The sequence below is a fragment of the Vulpes vulpes genome, chromosome 8 (genome assembly GCF_048418805.1).
Source record: "Vulpes vulpes isolate BD-2025 chromosome 8, VulVul3, whole genome shotgun sequence".
NCBI lineage: Eukaryota > Metazoa > Chordata > Mammalia > Carnivora > Canidae > Vulpes > Vulpes vulpes.
This window is the reverse complement of record NC_132787.1, coordinates 35361021-35388340: the sequence shown is the minus strand read 5'-3', so window position 1 is coordinate 35388340 and position 27320 is coordinate 35361021. Positions and strand designations below refer to the sequence as shown.

General features: G+C 36.5%; 1 protein-coding gene across 5 annotated transcripts; it reads right to left on the bottom strand.

Moving 5' to 3' along the window:
* Positions 1-588: 588 nt before the first annotated feature.
* CLEC7A (C-type lectin domain containing 7A) lies at positions 589-26910 on the bottom strand. Of its 5 annotated transcripts, none has more exons than XM_025995225.2 (7): positions 26407-26567; positions 16828-17001; positions 15026-15124; positions 13254-13391; positions 12011-12162; positions 10547-10665; positions 589-1477 (listed from the first exon to the last, which is right to left on the bottom strand). In XM_025995225.2, the coding sequence occupies exons 2-7, from the start codon at positions 16928-16930 to the stop codon at positions 1333-1335; spliced, it is 756 nt and encodes a 251-aa protein (XP_025851010.1). In that variant the 5' UTR covers positions 16931-17001; positions 26407-26567; the 3' UTR covers positions 589-1332. The 5 variants fall into 5 exon arrangements, with proteins under 5 accessions (XP_025851010.1, XP_025851012.1, XP_025851011.1 ...); XM_025995226.2 differs by lacking the exon at positions 589-1477 and adding an exon at positions 2366-3811 and having other exon boundaries at positions 26407-26490; XM_072766043.1 differs by lacking the exon at positions 589-1477 and adding an exon at positions 6093-6326 and having other exon boundaries at positions 26407-26490.
* Between the last annotated feature and the right edge of the window lie 410 nt (positions 26911-27320).

Genomic DNA, 27320 nt, shown 5'->3' with positions numbered 1-27320 from the left:
AGATAATACAAAAGAAAGATAGTAAATAATAGAGTATATTAGACTATGACAAGGCTTATGAAACTATGTGAAAGGTAAGGGAGTTTAAGAATATACAAAAAGGAAGACTGGCTGGCTCAGTCATTTTGGCAACCAACTCTTGATTTAGGCTTGGGTTCTGATCTCAGGGTTGTGAGATCAAGCCTCCCATGGGGCTACACATTCAGAGGGATGTTTGCTTGAGATTCTCTCTCCCTCTGCCCCTTCCTCCTCCCACCCTGTCACTCCTTAAAAATCAATCAATCAATCAGTCTTTAAAACAACAACAAAAAAAAAGAGTATAGAAAAAGGAGGGTTGACCATTTTAAATATCAGAGTTAGCCTCATTTAGAAAGTGATGTTTGTGCAAAGACTTTAAGGAAGTGCAATAGTGGGTCCTGTAATATCTAGGCTAAGAATCATTCAGGTAAAGAGAACAGAAAGCTCAAAGGCCCTGAGGTAGAAGTATGACAGTTATTATGAAACAAGAGAAAAACCAGTGTCCTAAATGGAAATAGTGAAGAGGTGAAAAGTAGATTAGGTCAAAGAAGTAAAGTGGCCCACAGACAATTGAAAAGATCTTTTCTTTTTCATTTTGATTTATTTATTTTTACTCTGAGATACATGGGAAGTCAAGGGGATTTTTTAGTAGAGGGTTGACATGATTTGTTTTAAATTTAAAAGAATCACTCTGCTATGTTTGAAAAAGGAGCTTAGAAGGACAAATGTGGACACTGAGAGATTACCTTGAAAATTACTACAATGACTCAGGCCAGAGAAAATGGTAGTCCTCCAGTAGGTAAGTGTTTCCTCTAGCATGATCATTACTCATCTCAAATTTACCCATTAGACAGAAGTGCAGGTAGTAGCTATTTTCCTTATTCTGTCTCTTGGAAAGTGGATGTTTCCTGTTCATTCCCACACACACATGCCCATGTAAAGTGTGGTATACACATGTATTAACAAGTTAGACATAGTATGCTTGGACAGCCTAGAGCATCTTACTTTATACCATCATTTTGTTATAGTCACATGTTTATCTTTAAACCATAAATATTTAAACAATACATATTGTTGTCTGCCTTAAGTACAGATGGACATTTCACATCCAGAATTACTTTTGATTATTATTTCTCAAATCATCCACTCCATCCTCATGACTCAGGAGGAACTGATTAAATCAAAAACAAAATTATACGATATGGTATCTCTTCAAAACCTCACATTATGCCTTAACTCTCAACTTAAATTATCTTTGCCTTTTCCACATTTCTTTTCATATAGTGACAACGCAAGTTTGTATATTAAAAGGCATTAGCAGGGATCTCTGGGTGGCGCAGCGGTTTGGCGCCTGCCTTTGGCCCAGGGCGCGATCCTGGAGACCCGGAATCGAATCCCACGTCGGGCTCCCGGTGCATGGAGCCTGCTTTTCCCTCTGTCTCTCTCTCTCTCTGTGTGACTATCATAAATAAATAAAAAAGTTAAAAAATAAATAAATAAAAGGCATTAGCAGGATGCCTGGGATGCCTGGGTGGCTTAGCGGCTGAGCGTCTGCCTTTGGCTCAGGGGTGATCCTGGGTTCTGGGATCAAGTCCCATATCGGGCTCCCTCCGAGGAGCCTGCTTCTCCCTCTGCCTATGTCTCTGCCTCTCTCTCTCTGGTTCTGTCTCTCATGAATAAATATATAAATGTTTTTTTAAAAATAAATAAATAAAAGGCATTAGGAAACTTCATCAAAAATTCCTATTCTTGATTTTCAAATACTTAAGAACCCAAATTTATTCTTCAGCGGAGAACTATTACTATACTACCTCTTCCCAAGTGCCAAATTTACCATCATTTTCTTTTCTTTTTTTTAAGATTTTATTTATTTATTCATGAGAGACAGAGAGAGAGAGAGAGAGAGAGAGAGAGGCAGAGACACAGGCAGAGGGAGAAGCAGGCTCCATGCTGGGAGCCTGACATGGGACTCGGTCCCTGGTCTCTAGGATCAGGCCCTGGGCTGAAGGCAGCGCTAAACCCCTGAGCCACTGGGGTTACTTACTATCATTTTCTTTTCTTTTCTTTTCTTTTTTTTTGTGAAACAATTTCTACAATACATTTTCTTTATTATTCTTCTAAAAAGTCTCTGGAAAACTGTGTGGAGGTTCCTCAAAGAGTTAAAAATAGACCTGCCCTACGACCCAGCAATTGCACTGTTGGGGATTTATCCCAAAGATTCAGATGCAATGAAACGTCGGGACACCTGCACCCCGATGTTTCTATCAGCAATGGTTACTATCATTTTCTGATGGGGAGAGGGCATATTGTGATAACGTTTACAACACACAGCATTTAGAAACCAAAGTTTCTTTGATCAGCGTTTTTTTTTTATTATTATTACAATAAAATTCAGATAACATATAGTTAACTATTTTAAAGTGAAAAATCCAGTAAACTTGACACAATTTCTGTCCACGTGTTAATAACCATGGGAAGACTGTAATTACCTCTCCAGTAATATGGAAGTCCCGTTTGGAAATAAAAATAGCAGAAGGGAGGGAAATTTAAGAGGAACTGAGAAAGATACAAATCATCATATGAGGAAACAATGTTCCAATAACCTTTTAACAATAATTATTGAAAAATTGCTAAAAACTGCAAAACCGTAATCATAAAAAATAGCAAGTCATGGTTTGCCTTCCAGAATGTTAATACCTCAGTGATAAGAATGGGTTTTTTAAGATTTTATTTATTCATTTAGAGAGAGCAGATGTGAGCAGGGGGAGGGGCAGAGGGAGAGAGAAAGAGAGAGAGAAAGAATCCCAAGCAAACTCTGCACTGAGCATGGAGGCTCAATCTCAGGACCCTGAGATCACCACTCCAGCTGAAATCAAAAGTTGGATGCTCAACTGACTGAGCCATCCAGGCCCCCCAGATTACTTTTTTTTTCTATATTCATTAGCAAATCTTTTTTGATTGACAGTATTTTAAAAGGAGAACATTTTATTATAAGAGGAGCTACCATACAATTTCACATTATACAAGATCCTATTAGAGATGTGGTAGACGTATTTTCTGCGCTATTTCACTTAGGTGGGAATAAAAAAGATGGAGTTGCTTTTTCATGATGTTTTCTATTATAACCACATTGATAGACAAAATAATAAAATATCTCTGATTGTAGTGAGGATATTTTTTCATTTCCTCATTTTGCTATTAGGAATACACTTTGCCTTCTACTTTTGTCTGATACACTGCTGGAAGTGGAGGAACACATCATGGAAACACATCTTGTGTACTTCAGGGGCACTTTTTAAGGACAAAAAAAATCTCTAGTAGACCCCAAAATAAAGATCTTCTTGCAACACCAAGGATTTGTGGCTAATTCCACATTAATATTAAGTTAGTGGTAGAATGAAGATTCAAGTTCAGCTGACCTGACTCCATTCCTAGGGCTCTATTAACCAGAACCTAATACTGGCCTGCTAATTCAGTTGGTAAGTGCAGAACCATAGCTTCTCCACACTGTCGTTTCTCATTTAAGATTAAAATTGGATGAGGTCTCTTGATATTTTCAGCAGTTGTCTTGACCTTAAATATCTCTCTTTTCTGTTTTGTTTTCTGCCCTTCTTACTGTTTTACATACTTCTCTCTGCTCTTTCACACCAACACTTCATCGTTTTATGACATTTTCTTCTCACAAATACTATATGAGGGCACACTACAAAGTTGGTCATAAATTATTGACAGGTGGATCCACACACAATTGTGAGATGAGTTTTCTTGGGTGTCTGTGTTTCTGATTTGAAATCTGTTAAAATACAATGAGGTAATTAGAACAAATGTAAGAAATACTGTCTACCATCTACACAATGCTGAAATAAACTGGCAAGAACATTGGTGAAAAGAGTTTCTGAAGTGGTTATGTTATGGAAAAGGAACCTTGAATTTAGATTGCATTAGTTCTCAGGTGGTAACAGAATAGCCTCCATTATTAGGGCATAAACATGACTCAAAATCTTTTTTAAGAAAAATACTACTGGTCACATAAAACTAAACTCTTGAAAAATTAAAAAAATCATTTAGTATTCCATAGACTGTTCTTTACTTATCTTTCAACCTCTAACCTAGGAGTATAATTATCAAATAAAACCACAGGCTAGTGAAATTACCTTTGGTGAGTAGGTCAAGCAGAGAGCTATTACTGAGAAGTATTAGAACTAAATAAGAATCATGGATATCAAGACCATTTAAAGGCAGGGAAAACAACATCATATATTTTAATGCATTCCAAAGGCAGAATTATATCACAATACAGTGATAGACAATTATGATCACTATCATGGGTAAGTTGGGAGTATGGGTCTGTTCTATTTGCTCTTTAGTCTGCTGAAGGAACAGTATTAATTAATCAACTTTAAAAGGCATCACTGAGCCTCATTGTAAAAGCTATGGACTGATACTCTTCATCTTGTGTATCTATCTCTTTTTGGCCCTGAGGCTGGATGATTGAGAGAATAGTTTTGTAGAAATGACGAGGTGAAAAGCATGAAACAACTTTGATTCAGGCCTCAGGGAGAATTCTGACTGGTGCTCTCCAAAAATTTTCCTTGATGTTCAAGAGTTTAGTTGTTTTTTTTTTGGGGGGGGGGGGGGGGGTTGGACAGACCTGCATTAAGTTACTGCCACCCAGGAAACCAAGGCATAGTAACATATCAAAATGTCAATTTGGGTCCACCATTGTGATTTTAGAAAGAGTTATATGTTTAAATAGCAAAAGAAAACTCAAGACATGGGGAATATAAAGAATAGGGAAAGGGATTATAAGGGAAAGGAGGGAAAATGAGTGGGAAAAATTAGAGAGGGTGACAAAACATGAGAGACTCCTAACTCTAGGAAATAAATAAGGGGTAGTGAAAGGGGAGGTGGGCAGCGGGACGGAGTAAATGGGGGACAGGCACTGAGGAGGGCACTTGATGGGATGACATATAACATATAGTGTTATACTATTTGTTGGCAAATCAAACTTCAATAAAAAAATAAAAAAGAAAGCTCAAGACAAACAAGTGCTATAAAAAAGTAGGACATATATTTTGTCAAGATTGTTAACAAATTCACTGTGCTTGGGCTGGTGAAGTGAAATAGTTAAGTGATATTAAAATCAAAATGTGATCATACTCAGCAGTTTGTATTGTTCATACCCAACAATGCCTGCCAGAAGCAAATAAAAAGCCATTCTGTAAATTTCAAATTAATTCTACGAACATTTAAGATGTAATGCTAAGCACACTATCAAAAATAATCAAGCATAAAAAAACAAAGAGTCCAATTAAAAATTAGGCAGAAGACATGAACAGACATTTCTCCAAAGACAACATTCAGATGGCCAACAGATAGATGAAAAACTGCTCAGTAACACTAATCATCATGGAATTGCAAATCAAAACCACAAGAGACATCCTCTCACACCTGTCAGAATGGATAAAATAAAAAAACTCAAGAAACAAGTATTAAAGATGTGGAGAGGGGATCCCTGGGTGGCTCAGCAGTTTGGTGCCTGCCTTTGGCCCAGGGCACTGATCCTGGAGTCCTGGGATCGAGTCCCACGTGGGGCTCCCGGTATGGAGCCTGCTTCTCCCTCCGCCTGTGTCTCTGCCTCACTCTCTCCCTGTGTCTATCTAAATAAAAAATCTTTAAAAAAATGATAAAAATGTGGAGAAAAAGATACCTTCTTGCACTGTTGCTAGGAATGCAACTGGTGTGGCCATTGTGGAAAATAATATAAAAGTTCCTCAAAAAATTAAAAATAGAACTTCCCTAGGATCCGGTAATCGCACACTGGGTATTTACCCAAAGAATATGAAAGCCCCAATTCAAAAGGACACATGCACTCCTATTTATTGCAGTTTTACTTATAGTAGCCATATTACAGCAGCAGCCTACATGGCAATTGACAAATGAATGGATAAAGAAGAGAGGGTATATGTTACAATGGAGTATTATTCAGCCACAAAGAAGAATGAAATCTTGCCATTTGCAAAAACATGAATGGATCCAGAGGGTATAATGCTAAGAGAAATAATCCAGTCAGAGAAAGACAAATATCATATGATTTCACTCATATGTGAAATTTAAGAGAAAGAAATGAACAAAGGAATAGAGAGACAAACCAAAAAACAGACTCTTAATTATAGAGAACAAACAAATGCTTACCAAAAAGAAGTGGGTGGAGGAATGGGTAAAATAGGTGATGGGGATTAAAGAGTACACTTATCATGAAGACCACTGAGTAATGCACTGAATTGATGAATATCACATTATCACACCTGAAAGTGATATAATACTATATGTTCATTATAGTGAAATTAAAATTTTAAAACTTAATAACAAAATAATCAGACAAATAAGAAAAATAAACATGAATGAAAAATAGGAGAAAAATATAATAGAAACAGACATATATGAATATAAAACATTGGAATTATCAAGCACAAATGTTAAAACAACTATATTCAGTGTATACTATGAGTTGAAAGATAAATTTGAGAATGTTGGAAGAAAGCTAGGAATTATAGTGACTGAGTAGATTTGACAAAGAACTGAAAAATTCACTAAAGAAAATTAAAAACTTAATGGAGGCTTTTAACTCCAGATTAGCCAGAGATGAGAAAAAAAATAGTGAAGTGGAAGATATATTAGAAGTAAATTTATAAAGAAAAAAGGATGAAGGATAAAGCAAATAAGACATACAGAAATTTTTGACTGGGTCCATAATGCATATAACTGAAATCCCAGAAGAAGGGAAGAAAGATAGTGTGGAAGCAACATTTGAAGCAAGTTGGATGAGAATTTTCCAAAGCTATATACAAAGATATTAGATTTAAAACATATATTACCTTCAAAGAGCTGACCATTCAAAAACAATAATAAAAAAATAGAAAAACATTATAACAATATCTTTGAATGGCTGAGGGAAACAAAGTACACATTTCTAGGTTTATACTAGTTGGTTTTATACCCAAAGGAAATATTTTTTAGAAAAGTTGGAATAAAAACAGTTTTAGACAAACACAGAGAATTAAACTCTAAAATTTCCACCCTACTGGGAATAGTAGAGAGTATTCTTCAGCTTTAAGTAAATGGTTGAAACGGAAGGTAGAAGAAGCAGAAATAAATAACAAGCAATGCAAACCATAAATATGTGGAAAAATCTAGATGAACTGTGTATAAATCTATACACCTACTGTTTTCTAGGGCTGTATTTTTCTTTTTTTTCTGTTTTAAAGATTTTATTTATTTATTCATGAGAGACACAGACAGAGAGAGAGGCAGAGACACAGGCAGAGGGAGAAGCAGGCTCCATGCAGGGAGCCTGATGCGGGACTCTATCCCAGGTATCCAGGATCAGGCCCTGGGCTGAAGGCAGGCACTAAATCGCTGAGCCCCCCGGGGACCCCCTGTATTTTTTTTCTTTACTAAATGTGAGATGCCATCAATTGTTGAGAGACCATTTAATTTAACTAATACTGTGAAATAAATTCATGCAAGATGGGAATGTAGTAGAAAACCCTGCAGAAGCTGGAGAACAAAGGACTAGTCTGGTGTAGGAGTAAATGAAAACTAAAACTACAACCAGAAGAGCAACAGTGAGAAGTGCATGTCTCAATCTTGCCACCAAGTGGAAGATGGTAGGAAAAAATTATATCCCCTGAGAAGTTGAACCACAAGGTGGTACTTAACACAGTTCTTCTATTTGAATCCATAATACTAGTGTATTTAGAAAAACAAAACAGGGATACCTGGGTGGCTCAGATGATTAAGCAGCTGCCTTCAGGGCTCAGGTCGTGATCTCAGGGTCCTGGGATCATGACCTGCATCGGGCTCCCTGCTCAGTGGGGAGTCTGCTTCTCCCTCTCCCTCTACCTCTCCCCCACCACACACACACACACACACACACACACACACACACACACACACAATGGTATGCTCTCTATCTCAAATCAATGAATAAAATATTTTAAAAATAAAAATAACAAAACAAAAAACTAAGCAGAGTGTTTAAGTAATCTCAGATTTACGGTGCCTCACTTTGACCAGCAGAAATGAACATTCATCCTTCTTGACAGAGCTCAACTTCAGTTCAGACCTACAGTGTGATTATAAAAGGCCAGTAGTTGTAAGACAGGTGCCAGTTGTAGAGATTTAAAATGTGGGAAAAGATGTGAGAACCTTAAAGTACACAAAAATAATAGCATATAAATCGAGGAGGAAGAGCACAGAGTAAAGGAATATTCTAATGTCTTTATATTGCCCAGGAAGAACATTAAAAATTAATTACTATTGGACTTTGATTAGTGAAGAATAGGTGTTATAATCTTTAGAGCAAGTACAAAAAAATTAGTAAAAGAGTAAATTTTAAATTAATATAAGAAAAAATGGAGTAATAAAATCACTAACCAGTTCAAAAAGAGGATTAACAGAAAAGAAAAAGTACTTTGAATGGGCTATACATCTGTAGAGTATATAGATTCTAAATCTATATGTGCCTAATATGGCATCAGCACTTCAAAATCGTTAGAATTGTTTTTTTTTTTAAGATTTTATTTATTTATTCATGAGAGACACACACAGAGAGAGAGAGAGAGAGAGAGAGAGAGAGAGAGAGAGGCAGAGTTACAGGCAGAGGCAGAAGCAGGCTCCATGCCGGGAGCCTGATGTGGGACTTGATCCCGGGACTCCAGGATCACGCCCTGGACCGAAGGCAGGCGCTAAACCGCTGAGCCACCCAGGGATCCCCTAGTTACAGAATTGTAACTAGAATCATATACTTCTTTCAGTAGGGGAAAAAGAAGCAGATAAATGTCAAAGAATTACAATCACATGGAAGTATATTCTCCAACCACAATGGAATTAAGCTGAAACCTAAAGCAAAGGGATAAACATATAGATATTTATAAATTAAGAAATGCATTTCTAAATAACTCAGGTCAAAGAACAGCTCCCAATGGTAATTAAAAATATTTTGAACAGAATGACAATAAAAGTACATTAAAGTTATAGTCTTAAATGAACATACTTGAGAAAAAGAAAGGGAGATTTCAAGAGTCAAGCATCCATACAAGAAATTAGAGAGAGAATAGCAAATTCAAAACAAAGAAATTGAATGGAAAGAAGTAATAAAGATGAGAACTGGAATAAATAAAAGAGTTTTTTAAAGAAAAAAAGACACAGAGGAAAGAGAATCAACAAAGCCAGAAATTGAATTGGAAAGCACACCTACTGAGAATAATGGGAAAACAAACCAACAAAAAAAGAGGCACTTGCACGGATACACACACATTCATAATAGAAATTTTTTAAAAGAATTTAATTTCCTATTCTTCAGATATAAAGAAGAAAATAAATGACAACTACAATGAGGAAAACCTCAATACTTTGTGACAGTTAATTTTATGGGTAGGTAATTTTATGGGTATGACTAGCCATACCCAGATTAAACTTTATTTCTAATTATGTCTGGAGGGTGTTTCTGGGTGAAACTAACATTTGAGTCAGTGGACACAGGAAAGTAGATTGCTCACCCCAACGTGGGTGAAGGCTTAAATAGAACAAAAAGGTCTCAGAAGGAAGAATTTGTCTTTTCCTGCCTTACTTTGTGAACTGAGACATCTCGGTGTAGTTCATCTTCTACCTGAACTCTGGGTTTTACATCATTAGCTCTCCTGGTTCCCAGCCCTTCATATTTGAAGGCTTTCCTTGGGTCACCAGTTTGCAGATGGTAGACTGTGGGACCCCTTAGCCTCCATAATCATGCTAGCCAATTCCTCATAATAAATCTCCATGTGTCAATTATTCCTCATTGTGTATGGATCAGTCAGTGTCCTTTAGAACCAATAGGAGATCTATATATATCTTCTCTAACCCTAACTGATCCACATACAATAAGGGAGAATCTATAATTATGCAAATGAGAAATATGTTTAAAAGAACTTTATAAAATGTGAAATGTGGTTGCTTCCAAAATTAATAATAGCGTGTATCACTTATGCTAAGGACACTATGCTAAGTGATTTGACTTTTATCTCCTTTATATCTTAAAATCCTAACAGATAAGTACTATTTTTATTCTCACTTACAAGTGAAGGAAGAGGGGCTCAGATAGACAATGTAACTTATCCAATTTCACACACAGTGGACCAATCATTGTCTCAAGCTGAGAACTGACTCCAAAGTCATTCTCCTCATCACAGTTTTATACTTACAGTGATGGCTCCTAACTGGACTACTTCAAATAGGTGCCAGATGCCCTCCTTGTAAGAAAGCTGAAGAACATTTGTGCTGACAGCACTAGATCATCACTCAACTCGTTTTGACTATAAAGTTCTCCTCTACCTTCTTTTCCTTTCCCCCCCGATTCACTCATTTTCTCTGTCACCATTTCTTTCTTCCTTTCTCATAAATGGCCCACAAATAAGATTCTTAACTTCTTGGCATTCTCTTAGCTTTCTGAGAAAGGGGACGAAGCTTTGTCTTCCCAGATACCTACAAGTTAGATGAGAACACTGAGCCATCCTCCCACAGCAATGGTCCTTCGTTCTGATGGCGAGAAAGTCCTATCCAGAATGAATTATCAGGTTGAGAAGACACTTGTCTTACTATAAATTCCTGTAGGAAAGCATAAATACAAATACATGTCAAAGAGTGACAGAGACAATGAGACAGACAGAGATGATAGAGATAAGAAGATAGAGATAAAAATTCTTACAGACATTGAGAAAGAAACAACAGGTTGAATTACCCTGGTGAAGAATGCATACATACACTGGCATCAACCTAGGGAGAAGTGCCAATTATTGAATCCATTGAGTGTGTCAGAGTATATTTTATTTCTTCAGAGTCACTATTGTTTAAATTTCCAATGAAGAATAGATCCATAATGTCAAAATTTTAATGCCTCCATGCAACCTGCCTGACAAGATCTAAGAGTAACAGAGTCCCTAAGCAATTTTCATGGACAACAGGTCACTATATTCTCAAATTGAATATATAAATTTCTAACACTTTTGTCAAGGAATGCTTTGCAGTTAGATAAAAATATGAAAATAACTTAGTTCCAGTGCACGTTTTATAAATAAGTAGCTTGAGATTTAACGATGAAATTTAAATTGCTGACAAATAACAGGAACACTGAAAAGCCAGACATACTTCTGATGTCATTCTCTTTCTTTGTCATAATCTACTTCCATTCATTTTCTTGCAAGCTACAACTGTTGGGTAACACATGACAGAAATACAAAACTTGAGAGGAAGCGAAAATAAATATAGGAGTTACAGATTGTTTAGATTTATAGTGTAGAGTGTTTCCTGACTATTAATCCCTTCTTATAGACCAACTGAGTTATACCCTTCATTTACAATGTGTGATAAGTCCCACTTTTTATGTAAAACTATATATACCCACGGATCTTTCTCTGAATTCTTGTCATTATTGCCAATACCAGATATTTAACTTTAGGCAACTGTTGAGTTGTTTCTTCATACAAACTATATAAGCACTGAAATAGCAAGGTTCCTTTTTAAACCTCTTTGTCTTTCCCAGTATCTTAGAAGGAGTAAATGATTTATAAATGTATATGATTATTGTTGCTATTTTCCCTGATAATAATGATGACAAGGAAGAGAATTTTCTATTTTCCTACACAAATTTAAGAATTGAAATTCAAACCCACAAAAATGAGTAGTGGCCTGATTGTTATAGTCCCAAAAATTTGGAGTGTGTTTGAATAGATTTGTTTTAAAGTGAAACATATGTGGGCCCCTGCGTGGCACAATTGCTCAAGCATCTGACTCTTGGTTTTGGCTCAGATTGTGATCTCAGGGTCTTGAGATCAAGCCTTGCATCAGGCTCTGCACTCAGTGCAGAGTCTTCTTGAGATTCCATCTCTCCCTCTACCTCGATTTTTCTGCTTAACATAGATCACAGGTAATTATAACTGAAGGCTACACTTACCAGTTCTTCTGCAGTGTCTATCTTCAGGAGATTAGAGTGCAGTTGAGAGCATTGTATTTTACTTCTATTCCAGGAAGCTAATGATGTGCTAAATAGGTAACAGTTGTTCTTATGTGTGATCCAATTAGGAGGACAAGAGCTGGAAAAAGCTCCTGGAAATCAAAAGTAAACAATGAGGTTCATATCATAGCAATTTGCTCCTTCAGTTCAAGCACATTCATCCTGAAGATACTTAGTAATCAATGAATTGCCAGTAATACATTCCATTTTCAGTTCAAATTATAGGGATATGATTTTTACAGAAGAGATCACATTGAAATGCCCTCATTCATTTAAAATATGAAAATAGAGTATATAAACACTGTTTAAGACCATCAACCCTCTTTCCTTCTTGGCCTGTCTTCCATTCTTTCACATTCAGTCCAGAATTCCCTTTCTTCATGATAATTCTTAAAATAAATCAATTCAAAATCAATCTTCAAGATAAACAGTAATTTCATGTTAACTTATTTTAGAAGTACGAGATCCATTTAAGAATGTAATTTTTCAAAAAAGAAATAAGCAGTTATTCACATGATAGAGTATCTCTGTTTTGTATCTTTAGCTACTTGATACAAATAGTGAGGACATATGGGTTCAGAGATGAAAAACTGAAGTTAAAATATTGTCATAGTTATGATGCAATTAGGAATAAAGGTCAACTGTGCATAAAATTGAAATAAATTAATGAAATTATATAATTAAAGAAAAACAAATATAACCAGAGTTTTCAGGAATGTGTCTATTAGGTCTATATCTTTTGTATGTGTTTAATTAACATCCAATCGTAATTCTTAGCACATTTCCCTTCTTTCCTTTTCTCTCCCTTTCTTCCTTTTTGACATCTAATTTCCTATCCTATCTGTGTTACTTTAAAATATCAGTTCTCAAAGGAGAGAGTACATTTCCTTTGCATCAAATTATACAATTTCCTATAGATCTAAATAGGTGGAGAATAATAAATTAGTTACTGATTTGAAGAAAAAAATCCAATTTAGAAATGGCTGCCCAACTCATGGGATATTTATACCACTTTATTGTATATATGACAGGGGCATATACATAATACTGATATGTGCTTTCCTTGAATGCACAATCCTTACATATAAAAGCACTACCTGTACCCACCCTAACTCATGCCTTCACCCCAGTAATTGACCATCCTAGATCAAGGATTACATGCAGCTTTTAATCCTGCCCTTGCCTGTGGTTTTGAGAGCCTTGGTAGGAGCCACATGGTCTTCTAAAGATGACTGTGTGGGTTGACTGTGGTTCTCTTTATTTCTTGATGGAAAGTTGTCATTCTTCAATGGGTTGCTGCCTGAATTGAATCTCCAAAAAGCTTCATTTATCAACAACAATTATAGTGACAAAAAAAAAAGTCATTTTACTATATTTGAAATTATAATTCCAAAATCCATATTTTTGTTGGAATACAGAGGGGTATACTTTTGATTATTGATAAATAGATAACAGTACTGATTGAGAGGTAAAAATAGATGATATGTAGATAAATAGATGGATGAATGATAGAATAAATAATAGATAGATGGAAAGAAAAAATTACTTCCATGATGGTGAGTAAAAAAGAGAAAAATAAAGCAGATAGAGAAGAAAGAGTATGAAAGAGAAAGTAATAGGCATCAATTGGAGCCAAGATAGATTTGAAATAGTAATAAATCTTTTATCTTTCTTCTGTTATTTAAAAATGAGAGCTCCTTGGGAAACCTGGGTAGCTTACTGGTTAAGCGTCTGCTTTCAGCCCAGGGCGTGATCCTAGAGACCCAGGATCAAGTCCCACATCAGGCTCCCTGCATGGAGTCTGCTTCTCCCTCTGCCTCTGCCTGTGTCTCTGCCTCTCTCTCTCTCTCATGAATAAATAAATAAATAAATCTTTAAAAAGCAAGAAGAAAGAGAGAGAGAGAGAGAGAGAGAGAGGGAGAGGTCCTTGAGAAGACTCCAAAGGCACAATAATACTTTATTGAACATAGAATGTGTGATATAGAAAATCTAAAGGAGGGACGCCTGGGTGGCTCAGCAGTTGAGCACCTGCCTTCAGCCCAGGGTGTGATCCTGGAGTCCCAGGATCGAGTCCTACAACGGGCTCCCTTCATGGAGGCTGCTTCTCTCTCTGCCTATGTCTCTGCCTCTCTCTCCCTGTGTCTTTCATGAATAAATAAATATCTAAAAAAAAAAAAATCTAAAGGAATTCATTCATCCATCAAAAAATGTCTATTTAGTAAGTACCTCAGGTAATTCCTGATATTATTTAGAGGAGTTTAGATTAAAGATCAAGTATAAAACTCTCTAAATCATATGATTTATAAAAATAATTCATAGTCTCTTTAAAGAATTTATTTAATTAGGAAGATAAGCACTATATTGTACTTCCTTCTTCACCTCCAATGGTTTCCTTCCATTAGTATATTTAGGAATTTCACAACTTTGAAACCAACAGTTCAGGGAAGATAGTAAAGAAATATAGTTAAGAATGTGCATTTTTTAGGGGCTCCTGAGTGGCTCAATTGGTTAAGCCTCCAACTCTTGATTTTGGCTCAGACCATAATCTCAGGGCCCTGAGACTGAGTCCGATTGTCAGGCTCTGTGCTGAGGGTGGAGCAGGTTTGATTCTCTCTCTCACGCCTCCCCCATTTCATGCTGGCTCTCTCTCTCTCTCTCTCTCTCCTTTAAAAAAAAAAAAAGGAGCATGCATTTTTTTAGTCAGATTGCCTAAATTTCTAGTTATGTTCTTACCATTAACTAGTTTATGACCCTAGAAAAGTAAAAGTAAAATACACCACACCCACTTCTACTTCTCTTACAAATAAAATGAGAATTAATAACACTGATTCAACCTTACCATAGATTCAATCAGATTATGACTGTTCAAGTTCTTAAATGAGTGCCTGGCACATAATAAATACTTACAAATATCTGTTGGTGGTAGTGGTGTTGTTGTTGAGTACCAATACTCACCTGTGGTACCCAGTATCACAGCTATCACCAGCATTAGCAAGCATAGAATTCCCAAAGTCACAGCAATGGGACGCCAATGAGGAGAGGTAGCACAAGTTACTAGGAAGCCAGAGGGAACAGAAATTAAAATGAAGAAATATGATAAATCACAAAGCACTTCAGTTATCCAGTTTATCAAAATCTAGAAAATTCTAAAGTGAAATACTAATCACTGATATACAGATAATCTAGTCATCTAGGATTATCTGAATTTTCCCTCATGTTTAGTATATCTCTTCAGATTCTAGAACTATAATTTCAGCACAGTGCCCTGATATCTGCACACTCCTAATTTCAGGTTCACATTGATGTCTAGAGGTCCTGACATTACCAGAGTTTCTGAAATCCCACTCATTTTTATAAAAGGCAGCTTTATTTAGGAGAAATAGCACTAGACACTAAGGACAACCTTCTCTTTTCACTTATTTGTTGTATAACCTTGAGTGAGTTACTCTGTTTATTTCTTTTTGTAAAAAAAAACTGGGGTAATAATACCTCAGAGGATCATTGTAGGAACTAAATGAGCTAACACATAAAGCACCTAGTCTGGAGACTACTAGTACATTATACGTAACTCATTGTTGGTCAACAAATATACAGAAACATACATCTGCCTCCCTGCCTCTTGCATCACCCAGTTTTTCTAGTCCTCCTCAGCTGGTTGAGCAAGAAAAGAATTGCATAAGTGGTAAAGGGAAAATAATTGTGCAATGCAGGTTACCATAAAGCAGAAGAAAGCAAATTCTCATGTCAAATCTTGTGAATAATCTTTCTCTTGATAACCAGAAACTCACTTTATGTTAATTCCGTGGTATCAAGGATACAGTTCTGTCTTTGAGAATAAGCACTACAAGTATATCAGAGAATTGTCAAATAGGAGAACCATAGAGGAAACTACATGACTCATTCAATGAAGAGAGACATCTTGTAATGCCTTTCTCCATACTTTACTCTTTTTTTTTTCAAAGATTTTATTTATTTATTCATGAGAGACAGAGAGAGAGGCAGAGACATAGAGGGAGAAGTAGGTGCCTCACAAAGAGCCGGATGTGGGACCCAGAATCACGCCCTGAGCTGAAGGCAGACAGACTCAACCGCCGAGCTACCCAGGCATCCCTATTTTACTCCTTTTCTATTATGTTTAAGAGTCATGTTCTACTAATTAATCTTGTCATTTAGCACATATGTTTTCCTTTACTAGTATATAAAGGATTCCCATTTGATTAAAAAAAAAAAACCCAAATCAACATCTTATGCCAAAGAACACATCAGATTCATGATTCCAAACCCTATGACTTCTGAAGTCTCACAAAATCACACTTTTTTTCCCTCACCTATCTTCTTTCTTTTCATTCTTCTCTTTCTTATCTCACATATCCTGATGTTGTTCATATATATTTCTTTAAGTCTCCATGACTTCCATTCTATGATTTACTCCTTTCTAACAAACAAGTAACAAGTCATTCGTGTTGAAATTCTTTCATCTTTGCATTTCATCAAACTTATTTATAGTTCCTTACTGCTGAGGTGTCTATTCCTATGGGACAGAGAAATTGTATTTTCTGCATCTTAATAATTAATTTAAATTCTAATAATTAGTCACCAAATGCTTGCCATGAGGAAAGATATTTCAAAATATCTTCAGTGACTTCTGAAAATCTTTTAAAAGGGTTTCAGCCTACTAGTCATGTCTCTCAAATTTTCTCCAGATAAGTATTTTAGTTAATGAGAACAAGAATGTTGAAGGCAGAAAGAAAAGATACCTTTTTCTAAGACCACAGGTCGCCCAGTGATGCCTTGAGAGTGGAAGTCTAATTGAGTATAACCATCTTCATCCAAATTTTCTACCCCAGAATGGTATTCCATTGTTCTACTGAGTTCCTGAACTGACACAGCATTTGAGAACTCTTCCCTCTCTTTTTTTTTAAGACAATTGCCTGTGGACAAAAGAGGATGTATGAGTCAAATCATGTGGAGTAGTCATTTACTGAGTTTTAACAGGTTGAGCTTAAGTAAGCAGTCCAATCAGATATAGCCAAAGGCAGGAAATGAAAACTATGCTGTAGTAAGTTCCCATTTGTATCTTTAGATCCTGTTTCTAAGACTGATGATTCTTAAGAAAATTGTAAGACAGCACAACAGATAAATCTTTGTTTCAGACCAAACATAAGAAAAATGAAACATGAATTCACACATGCATTAATTTATTCATGTACTCATTCATTCACCAAACATTTATCAAAAGCCCATCCTTTCAACTGGCAGGAGCCGGTGACATAAGGATAACATATCTATAAAGAATCTCATTGCCTAAAAGAGGAAACCTACAGATAGGTATTGAAGGATGCTATAAGGAGACATTGTAACAACAGAGAGGAGAAACAAATCTCTTTAGGATTTGCCAGGGATTGATAATTCAAAGTAGTAATTACTTATTGAACAACTACTATGAGCCAGATAGTACACATTGCACATGTTTTTTTCATTCAATCTCAATTTTCCAACAAATCTAATGGTATATATATATTTTTTTATTTTCAAATGAAGAAAATAAGATGTAGAAATTTTAGTCCCTTACCCAGTTTTAAGACACTAATAAAAATATTGAAGCAAAGAATCAAACCAAGGCATATTCTGGCTGCAAAATACGTGATCTTTTCATACATTCATATAACAAATACATACCCCCACCCTTTATCTGTGGTTTTGCTTTCCATGATTTCAGTTATCCCCAGGCAACCGCCATCAAGAAGCTGATGATCCTCCTGATGTATTGTCAGAAAGTCGAATAGTAGCCTAACCCTATGTCACAAGGCCTATTTCATAGGTATGTATGTATAGAAAAGGAAAAGAAAACAACACAGTATATATAAGGTTCAGTACTATCTGTGGGACAGGCATCCACTGGGGATCTTGGAAGATAACTCCCAAAGACAAAAAGAAACTAGTGTGTCAGCTTATGGAGAATTCTGGAACAGAAATACTATGCAAAATAACCAAATTAATTGATATGGAAAACATCATTACTGGAAACTAGAAAGGTACCCAACCCACTTACAAGACTATAAAGCAAGCAGAATGAAGGAGGTATCTGAAATGAAGCCAGACACTCATTAAAGCAACAAGGACAGATTTCAACCAGTGATACTGTTACAATAGAAAAGTATTTCATGATAGTGTTACATGTACCATCATGAAATACTATTATAATAGAAAAGAGAGACCACTTCCCCAAAACAAAATACTAAAAACTTTTAAAAGGTATGGTAAGGGAAAGACACTGAGTGGTATTAAGGGGTGTTAATCCATGTGAAGATTTGTTAGTTTGTACTTATCTAGGAGAGAAATAAACTTCTCCTATCTTTATGACAGTGGCAGAGGTGCATATTGAAACAAGGTGATGCCCCACTGAAGTTAGAGCCTCATCCCCTCACAGGGACTGGGATAGTGAGAGTTATCTCTCTTAACTTCCTGAATGTTTGCATTTCAGAGATATGGCTCTGAGGTTCTTGAAGAAATAGTCTCAGGTGATAGATTTACTTTTCAAAGGTCAGAGAAAGGGCTTATAATTGCAAGTTTTTTAAGGTAACTGCTCTTGGAGGGAATTTAGAGACCTGTCTAGCACCAAGTTTTGATTGGAATAAACAGTAAATTTTCCTGGCAGCACTGAGCTTTCTCAGGCAGGCATTTCACAGAGTTCAATATCATTCTAGGGACACTAAAGTGCCAGAAACCATGGTATATGATGTCATCTCTTTGTGCAAAAGTTTGCATGGAGATGTTATAGACCAAGAGCTCTGCAGTTCTTACTAACACATATCAAAATAAAAGAGTTCAATGGAGAGTAAATGAGTTTCTCCCCCTTACTTGGGCCTGTCACGAAAGTTTTGCTAACTTTTTATAAACATATTGCAAAGTAGTCACGTGGATTGTAATCTCAACTGTCCATCAGCCTCTTGGTTCTCTAACGAAGTTTTTGGAAAACCAGGGATTTTTCACAGATTACATATCTGGCTTAAGGAAGAAAGGTCAGCCTACTAACAGAACAGTAATGAGGTGAGCACCTTCCAGGCAGTAAGAAGAAGCTGGCTTTATAGTGTCAATCCAGGCCCCCCACTGGGAAAATTACGTGTAACAAGTTTTATTTTCTATGCATCTCTTCCTTTATTTAATCACAATTGTACAAAAAGAATTGGCTCACTATGTTGTCAAAGAGATGTTCAATAAATACAAATTTTAGTCTTCTCTTTTTTTTCTGGGATTAAAACAGTTGAAGAGTAATTACACAAATCATTGATGAACTAGAAAAAGAAATCAGTATTTCAAGGGACAGGAGGCAGTGGGGAGAGCAATCTATACATTCAGAAAAATACCTGTTGTTAAATATTAATGTAAGAAAAAGGTGGAAAACAAATCAATCTAACCCAAACAAACAAATAACAGCAAAAACAAAAAAACAACAAATATCTAATTCATATTGTCAGTGAAATTAAATTTGACGAAAAATTGCATTGATACAGCAAATTTTTCTTGAAAGAAAAATGAAGAATCTGGGCAGCCCTGGTGGTGCAGCGGTTTAGCGCCACCTGCCGTCTGAGGTGCGATCCTGGAGACCCTGGATGGAGTCCCACGTCCGGCTTCCTGTATAGAGTTGGCTTCTCCCTCTGCCTGTGTCTCTGCCCCCCTTCTCTCTCTGTCTCTATGAATAAATAAAAAATCTTTTTAAAAAAAAGGAAAAAAAGAAAAATGAAGAATCTGAAAAGAACTCTTAAAAATGAAAAACATTTTATAAACTAAAATTATAATTAGTTGAATCAAGAGTCAGATTAAATGTTACATCAATAAGGCACCACATTCAGAATAGCTGAATCAGCCTGATAATTTGAAGAACATATAGATATATTGATATACACAGAGATAAGTCTATCCTCATTATTCATGGATTCCAGGACTGCAAATTTGCTTAAGTGCTAAAATTTAATCATAATCCCAAATCAATTAGGGCTCTTTCATGATCATTCACAGGCATGCGCAGAACGGTGAAAAGTTGGAGACCCGCTGTCAGAAAGGAAGATCTTCGTCCTGCCTAAGGTTCTTCTAGCTGGACTTAGAATCAAACTGACAGGAGATGGACTAACAGGAGAAAATCAAATGTAATAGGTGTACAGAGGGGACAGGAGATTCTAAAGGAGACAACAAGAAGCTGATGTGGGATGGTGAGGGAGGCGGGTCCTAGGACACCAAGGGAAGGAAGGCCTTTAGCAGGAAGGGGAAAGGAGATGTTTGGGAAAACAAGGTTGCCTTATTAAGTAGATAAATTCCTTTAGTAAAGGGGGCGTTGGTCTCTGTTAATACTCTCCTGCCTGTGGCAGGCTCTCCTTTCCAATGTGAATTTAAGCAGCTGTGGGAGAGGCAGAGTTTTTCCTGCGTTTGCTGGGCTTTGATGACTTTTAATTGGGAATAATCTCTATGCCAGAGTGGCCCATCCGAGAGTAACTTACTCTGGCCCCTACGACCCAACATGCCTGATTTCAGAGGAGTTTGAACAAACTGACACTGCCCTCTTGTTCCAGCTCTCCTAACTGAAGAAGAAATGTCCTTTTCACTGTCTTTGTAGTGCTTTTTTGTTTGTTTGTGTGTGTGTTTTGACTTTTTGTTGGTTACTTCACTGCCTAAAATGCCCTCAAACATAGTGCTGAAGTACAGTCTGGTGTTCCTAAGCTCAAGAAGACTGATGTGCCTTACAAAGAAAATATGTGTATTAGGTAAGCTTTATTCAGGCATGAGTTACAGTGCTGTTGGCTGAGATCAATGTTAATGAATCAACATATATTTGCTAATGGGCATTGAAACAGAAACATATATAAAACAAGGTTATGTAATAATCTGTTGACAGAAACTGTTGTGATCAGACATTACAGAAACCTAACCCTGTAGTTCCCACAGAAGCAATAATTATTTGATGTTCCCTGCCACTTCACAGATCATAACTACCATGAATAACAAGAATTTATTGTATAGAGAAATAGATAAACAGAGTTCTAAAACTAAATAATAACCATAAAAATTTAAAACTAAACAAAAAAATCACAAAAGATATTTTCCGGGAATATTTTATGATTGGCATTGTTAAGGATTATGGGTGATAATAAAAAGTAGACTGACTCTTAATAAATTTTGTTATATTTTTAATTTTCTGCAGATCGTTCACTACTCCCCACATCACCTGCTTGGCTATATTTTCAGGCCCTGTGAGGATCTAAATAATCAGATGCCAGACTATCTTTCTAGTTCTATTTCCTAACCATCTCCCTGTCTCTGTTCAGGTCCTTAAACACTGGCCTTCTCTTTTATCGCACAAATACACCAATTTGCTTCTGTCTGAGAGACTTCGCACTTACACTTTGACTACATGCTTTTCCTTCAGAACTCTGTATGAGAGACTTTCCTGGATAATCAGTTCTCTGTTCAAACATCATTCTCTCTGGGCAGTCCTTCCGGGTTGATTCTAGTCCAGCTACTTCTACCCAGGCTGAAGTAGTGTTGTGCCCAAGATTACGTACCTGAGAAACCACCAAGGAGCCGACACCGATGCAAACACACGAGGGTTTATTTACAAGCTCGAGCTTGGGTCCAAATATACCCGACACAGAGGAGCAGGGACTTGGACCCTGAGGTGGGTTTCAGCTTAGTTTTATGGGCTGGTCTAGGGGACCTCCAGAAAGGGTGGGGGAATTTCTCAAGTTCTGTTTACATGCTGATATGGGGCTTTTAAGGGCATTGAGCTCTGTTCTCATTCTAATATGGGGCTTAACTGAATTAAGGTAAAGTTCAGCTCCTACTCACAGGGGCCCGAGATGGCTGTACTTGTGCTAACACTGAACTTAAGGTGGAATGGCCTTAATTTTCTCGGCCTCCACAGTAGAATACAACTAGGGTGCTTTCCATTATTCTGAATCATATCATATAGGTTTTTTTTTAATTTTTTGTTTTTTGTTTTTATCTTCAAAGTGATAAAGTTTTGGAATATAGGTGAGGTCCAGAGCCGACGACCAAGAAGAATTCTTGAGACATCTTTGGTGCAAGATGATTTTATTAAAGCACAAGGATTGGACCCATGGGCAGGAAGAGCTGCTGCCCCGGGCCTGTGAGGTGGCTCATTATATACCTGGGAGTTGGGAGGGGTTTGAGGATAGCATACTCTCTAAGGAATTTTGGAAGCCAGGTTTGCAGGACCTTGAGGGGGCTAGCTATTGATGGGAAAAGGTCACTTACTACTGTCTAATAAAGCTTGAGTCATGAGACCCTTCAGATGTATATCAGTGGGCCTTGTGCTTGGGGGATGATTGCCAGCACATATCTTGGGGGGGGGGGGGGGGGAAGAGGGGGTTTCAGAGATAAAGGAAATTTCTAAAGGAATTTTTATATGTTAAAAAGTAGACTCACAGGGGCCTGGGGGTCAGGCTAAGCTTGCCTTCTGCCCTTAGCAAAGTATGAACATCAAGGCAGTTCAGTCTGTAGAAGAATGTCCCTCTGCTTGTTTCACGGACTTGTCAATATGCTTTGTCCTCAGCTAGCCCTCTGTTCCCTCATCAAAAGCACTTCACACTATTTGAATATCACTCATCTTTATAATTAGACTCCTGTTCACATGTTTGTAAGCTCCATGAGTTCAGAATTTTGTTTGTCTTGTTCATTGAAACAGTTCAAAAACTTACACTAGCTTCTTCTTTTTTTCCTTTCACTAGGTTCTGATTCATTGCATGTTACCAATAAATATATTTAGGTCAATGTATAAATTACTTAAAAACTTTTAAAAGTAATAATATATGTGTAAAATGTATATATGCACCTTCACATGTAGCCTAAAATTATCCAAATCTATTGTCTAGCTTGTTTATAAATTCCAAAAATACAAGAATTCTGTCTTTATAGGCATTCTTTGTCCAATGTCTACTATAGTGTCTCCAGAGTTATGTCTAATTAAGGGGAAAAAAGAAAACAAGCAATTATATGCCTTCTGAAAGAACCCAAGTATTGGCAATCCTAATTTCTAGTCCCAAATCACCACCAAGTTGTCTTGAGAACAAAGGAAAACAAAGGACAGTTGGTGTCATTTTCAAGTGGGAGACATTTTTTGTATGTTTATTTGTTTATTTGCATTAGGTTACTGATGGGGGAACAGGGGACTAGCTGAGGACAAAGCATATTGACAAGTCCTTGAAACAGGCAGAGTGATATTCCTCTATGGACTCAACTGTCTCAATGTTCATACTTTGCTAAGGGCAGAAGGCAATCTTAGCCCAACCCCAGGACCCTGTACGTCTACTTTTTAACATAAAAATTCCTTTAGAAATTTCCTTTATCTCTGAAACCCCCCCCAAGATACGTGCTGGCAATCATCCCCCCATGTACATGGCCCACTGATATACATCTGAAGGCTCTCATGATTCAGGTTTTATTAGACAGTAATAAGTGACCTTTTCCCATCATGGTGCCTGACTGCTCCAGTTCTGTCACTGATTGACTTTAGATATGTCGTTTAATTTTTTTCCTGCTTATTTCCTCACCAGTAATATGGGGATGATGGGTCTTAAATCTCTGTTGGGAACCTTGGATGCGAATGAGAACGGTATAGGATAACTAAAAATTAAAAGCAGATTCCATGGGGTGTGTGATCTGAGTAGTCAGTGTAAATTAAAAACATTTAGCAAAATTAGGCCGGAATGAACGAGGTGATGGTGCCATCTGCTGGTTTCAATAAGAATTCAAGACAAGTTAGAGAAAATCTATTTTATTCACTCATGAGTAAAACTGAAGAATTTCTGCAGGCTTTACTTGATTCATAATAAAAATACGACTTTCATTCTGCTTAAAGGCATATATATTATTGCCATATATGTTTATTTAATTTTTGAAAATGATTTACTTATTTTTTAAGAGAGTAAGCAGAGAGCACAGTTGAGGGGGAGGGCAGAGATAGACAATCTTCAAGTGGACTCCCAGCTGAGCATGGAGCCCAGCTCTCATGACCCATGAGATCATGACCTGAGCTGAAACAAAGAGTGGGACACTTAACTAACTGAGCCACCCAGACACCACTAAATTTTAATTTTTGGCCATCATAAGTTTCCAGAGGGCAGGGACCTTGTCTTGCTCACTACTAATTCCCAAAGTCCAAAGCTGTACTCGCACATGTTAAATAAATGCATAAAATTTTATACATGTAGTTATTTTTTATTTAATTGTTGACTTTCTTCCTCCACACTAGATTGTAAGCATCATGAAAATAGGCTCTGTGTATATCCATTACTATTTATGCTGTTAGTATTAAGGAAAGAAGGCACTCAAGAGAGCTGTTGAATGAATGAATAACCAAAAAAAGAAAAAAGTAATGAGAAAAAGATTTAAACCACATTTCTCTGTGAAAGTAAATTAAAATAACTTGGAGAAAACAAAATATCCCAATACTGTTATTTTGGTAATTAAGTTACTGAAATATATAATTAGCTATTTTTAAATTATATATTAAGTAGGTATCCTACATTATTTCCAAAATGTAATACACATGCTTAATATTATGGTCATATTTTTAAAAAATACTCATTTAAATTTTTTTGTTAAAGTTCAAGATTTGTTATAAAGAAATAAAAGACTTGGTCCCATATATCTCAGAAAAAAGAGCTTAGCAAAGGCAGATCATTTGACATTTATGAAAATATCCAGGTAGATTTCTGCTATCAGTCTTATAGGCTGCTTTACTGAACTTAAATAATTTATACTACTATTGGATTGTCTACTCTCTAATGGTAGAGTTATATATTATCTGACAGCTGTGCTCTTAATGGAGTAAAAGAACCAGGGAAGAGTTGAAGCATGTAACTATTCACTGACATATAACATGGACCATTAAGTTTAAATATGTTCTAACCAAGAGCCAATTTAATAATTTATATTTTCTTATGGTCCAGGTACAAGCCAAATGGCTAATACTTCTACTTAGAATTCTGAGTTTCCCAACTGTGCAAATGCTCAGAACCACTTATTTCTCTCTCATTTAAAAAATTTGCTCCCAGGACACTAGTGGCCCATCAATTTTCTGGTCCATGGAATCCTTGACAGGTTAATACCACGCATACTTTGAGGATAGAATAAATGGTCATGGAGAGGCAGAGGTTGGAAGTAAATGTAGGTGCAAAGAAAGCACATTTGGAGATATTAAGATATGAAGATTGGATATTTAAAATTTGCTCATTTTACTTGCTAAAATGTAAAAACTTAAATGATACATTTAGGAAAGCATGCAGACTCTGCTCATGTTTCCAAACCAGCACAGCTTAACTGAAATATTCTAAGGTAACCCAGTATTTGAAATAATGTTCACTTAAATACCATCTATTCTCATACTGACCCAAATGCCTTGCAGAGCCCTAATTAACTCAGAAGAATCTCTACAAAGTAGAAATGAAGAAACTTTGAACGGTAATTTTTGTTATGGATAAGAAAACAAGTGCCAAGTCAGGGTACATTCCACAGCACACTATTTCAACAACAACAAAAAGTTCTAAATAATACTTACAAACACAATTAAATGTGTAGGTTAAGAAAGTCTTGTTATTTGGCCAATTTGTTGTAATAGGTTGAGACCTACTCTTAAAACAGAAACACTTGTAGGACTTCATAAAGACAGGAAGAAAATGAACTAATACTATAAATAGCTAACATTTATTGATCTCTTAACAAATCTTAGGCACTATATGAAGAATTGTATAAACATTATCCCATTAAATTATCTATCTATGAGCTACTAGATGTGATATGAGGATCTATGAGTTACTAGCATGATTCATATCTTTCTATAAAGAAAATCAAGGTAGGGATCTCTGGGTGGCGCAGCGGTTCAGCGCCTGCCTTTGGCCCAGGGCGCGATCCTGGAGACCCGGGATCAAGTCCCACATCGGGCTCCTGGTGCATGGAGCCTGCTTCTCCCTCTGCCTGTGTGTCTGCCTCTCTCTCTCTCACTGTGTGCCTATCATAAATAAATAAAAAAAAATAATAAAGTTGTTTTAAAAAATTTTTTTAAAAAAAGAAAATCAAGGTAATAAGATATCCAATTAAAGAGTTCAATTAAGGAAATCAAGATAATAAGATATTAAAAACTAGCCTTTGACAACAGAGATAGTAATAGACTAGGATTTGACCTTAGGTAGTACAATTTCAGGGGCCTTGTGCACTTTTTTGATGAGAAATAAACATGGCATAAACAAGAAGTTATTTACATTAGGATTCAGCAAACTTTTTTGCAAAGAACGAAAGTAAATATTAGACTCTAAATCACTTACAGGGGGATCCCTGGGTGGCTCAGCGGTTTGGCGCCTGCCTTTGGGCCAGGGCGCGATCCTGGAGTCCGAGGATCGAGTCCCGTGTTGGGCTCCCGGCATGGAGCCTGCTTCTCCCTTCTGTGTCTCTGCCTCTCTCTCTCTCTCTCTCTCTCTCTCTGTGTCTATCATAGATAAAAATAAATAAATAAATCATTAAATCATTTACAGTCTCTGCTGCGTATTTTTTTAAATAAAGTTTTAAAAATGTAAAAACCAGGCTTTGCTTTCAGGTTATACATAAATAGGCTACAGACCAAAAGCTGTAGTGGTTTAACAATAACTTTATTGTTTAAATTGATTTAAATTGTTATTTACTGTTAAAACAATAACTAGGATAAGAATATGTTTTTGATGACTGGGATCAAGAAACAGTAATGTAAACTAAGTAAAAGAGAGAGAGATCCCCAAAATTGATAAGATTAGGTCAATTGCCTCTAAATCTAAGGTTCAGGAAAACAAACCACCAATGCCTGTAAGAACTAGAGACAGAAATAACAAGTGTGACTGGACGGTGACTCATAGGCACTGTGGCTTGGCATACAAAGACAGCTCTGTCATCAGCTTTGAAATGGAAACTGCTAGAAACAGAGGCAAGAAATTCATGTTCTGGTCTTGAACTAGAATTTTTTTTTTTCCAGAGATCCATTCAGCTCAACCTATGTTTGTTCAGAGATATCAGTAGCTCCAACAGAAGGAAAAACATAAGTACTTAATTATGAAACCCACCTTTATCCTGAAACAAACAGAGGCACCTAGGGGGCTTACTTGGTTAAGTGTCTGACTTTGGCTCAGGTCATAATCTCAGGGTCCTGGGATGGAGCCCTGAGTCTGGCTCCCAGCTCAATGGAGAGCCTGCTTTTCCCTCTTCTCCCTCT

Excerpts from the sequence above, each read along its gene's own strand:
- CLEC7A (XM_025995225.2), bottom strand. The coding sequence starts at position 16,930 with ATGGAATACCATTCTGGGGTAGAAAATTTGGATGAAGATGGTTATACT. Across the intron at positions 15,125-16,827 it reads ACCTGTGGTCTTAGAAAAAG|TAACTTGTGCTACCTCTCCT; the intron begins GTATCTTTTCTT and ends CTGGCTTCCTAG. Across the intron at positions 10,666-12,010 it reads TAGACACTGCAGAAGAACTG|GAATTTATAGTAAGACAAGT; the intron begins GTAAGTGTAGCC and ends GCTTTCCTACAG.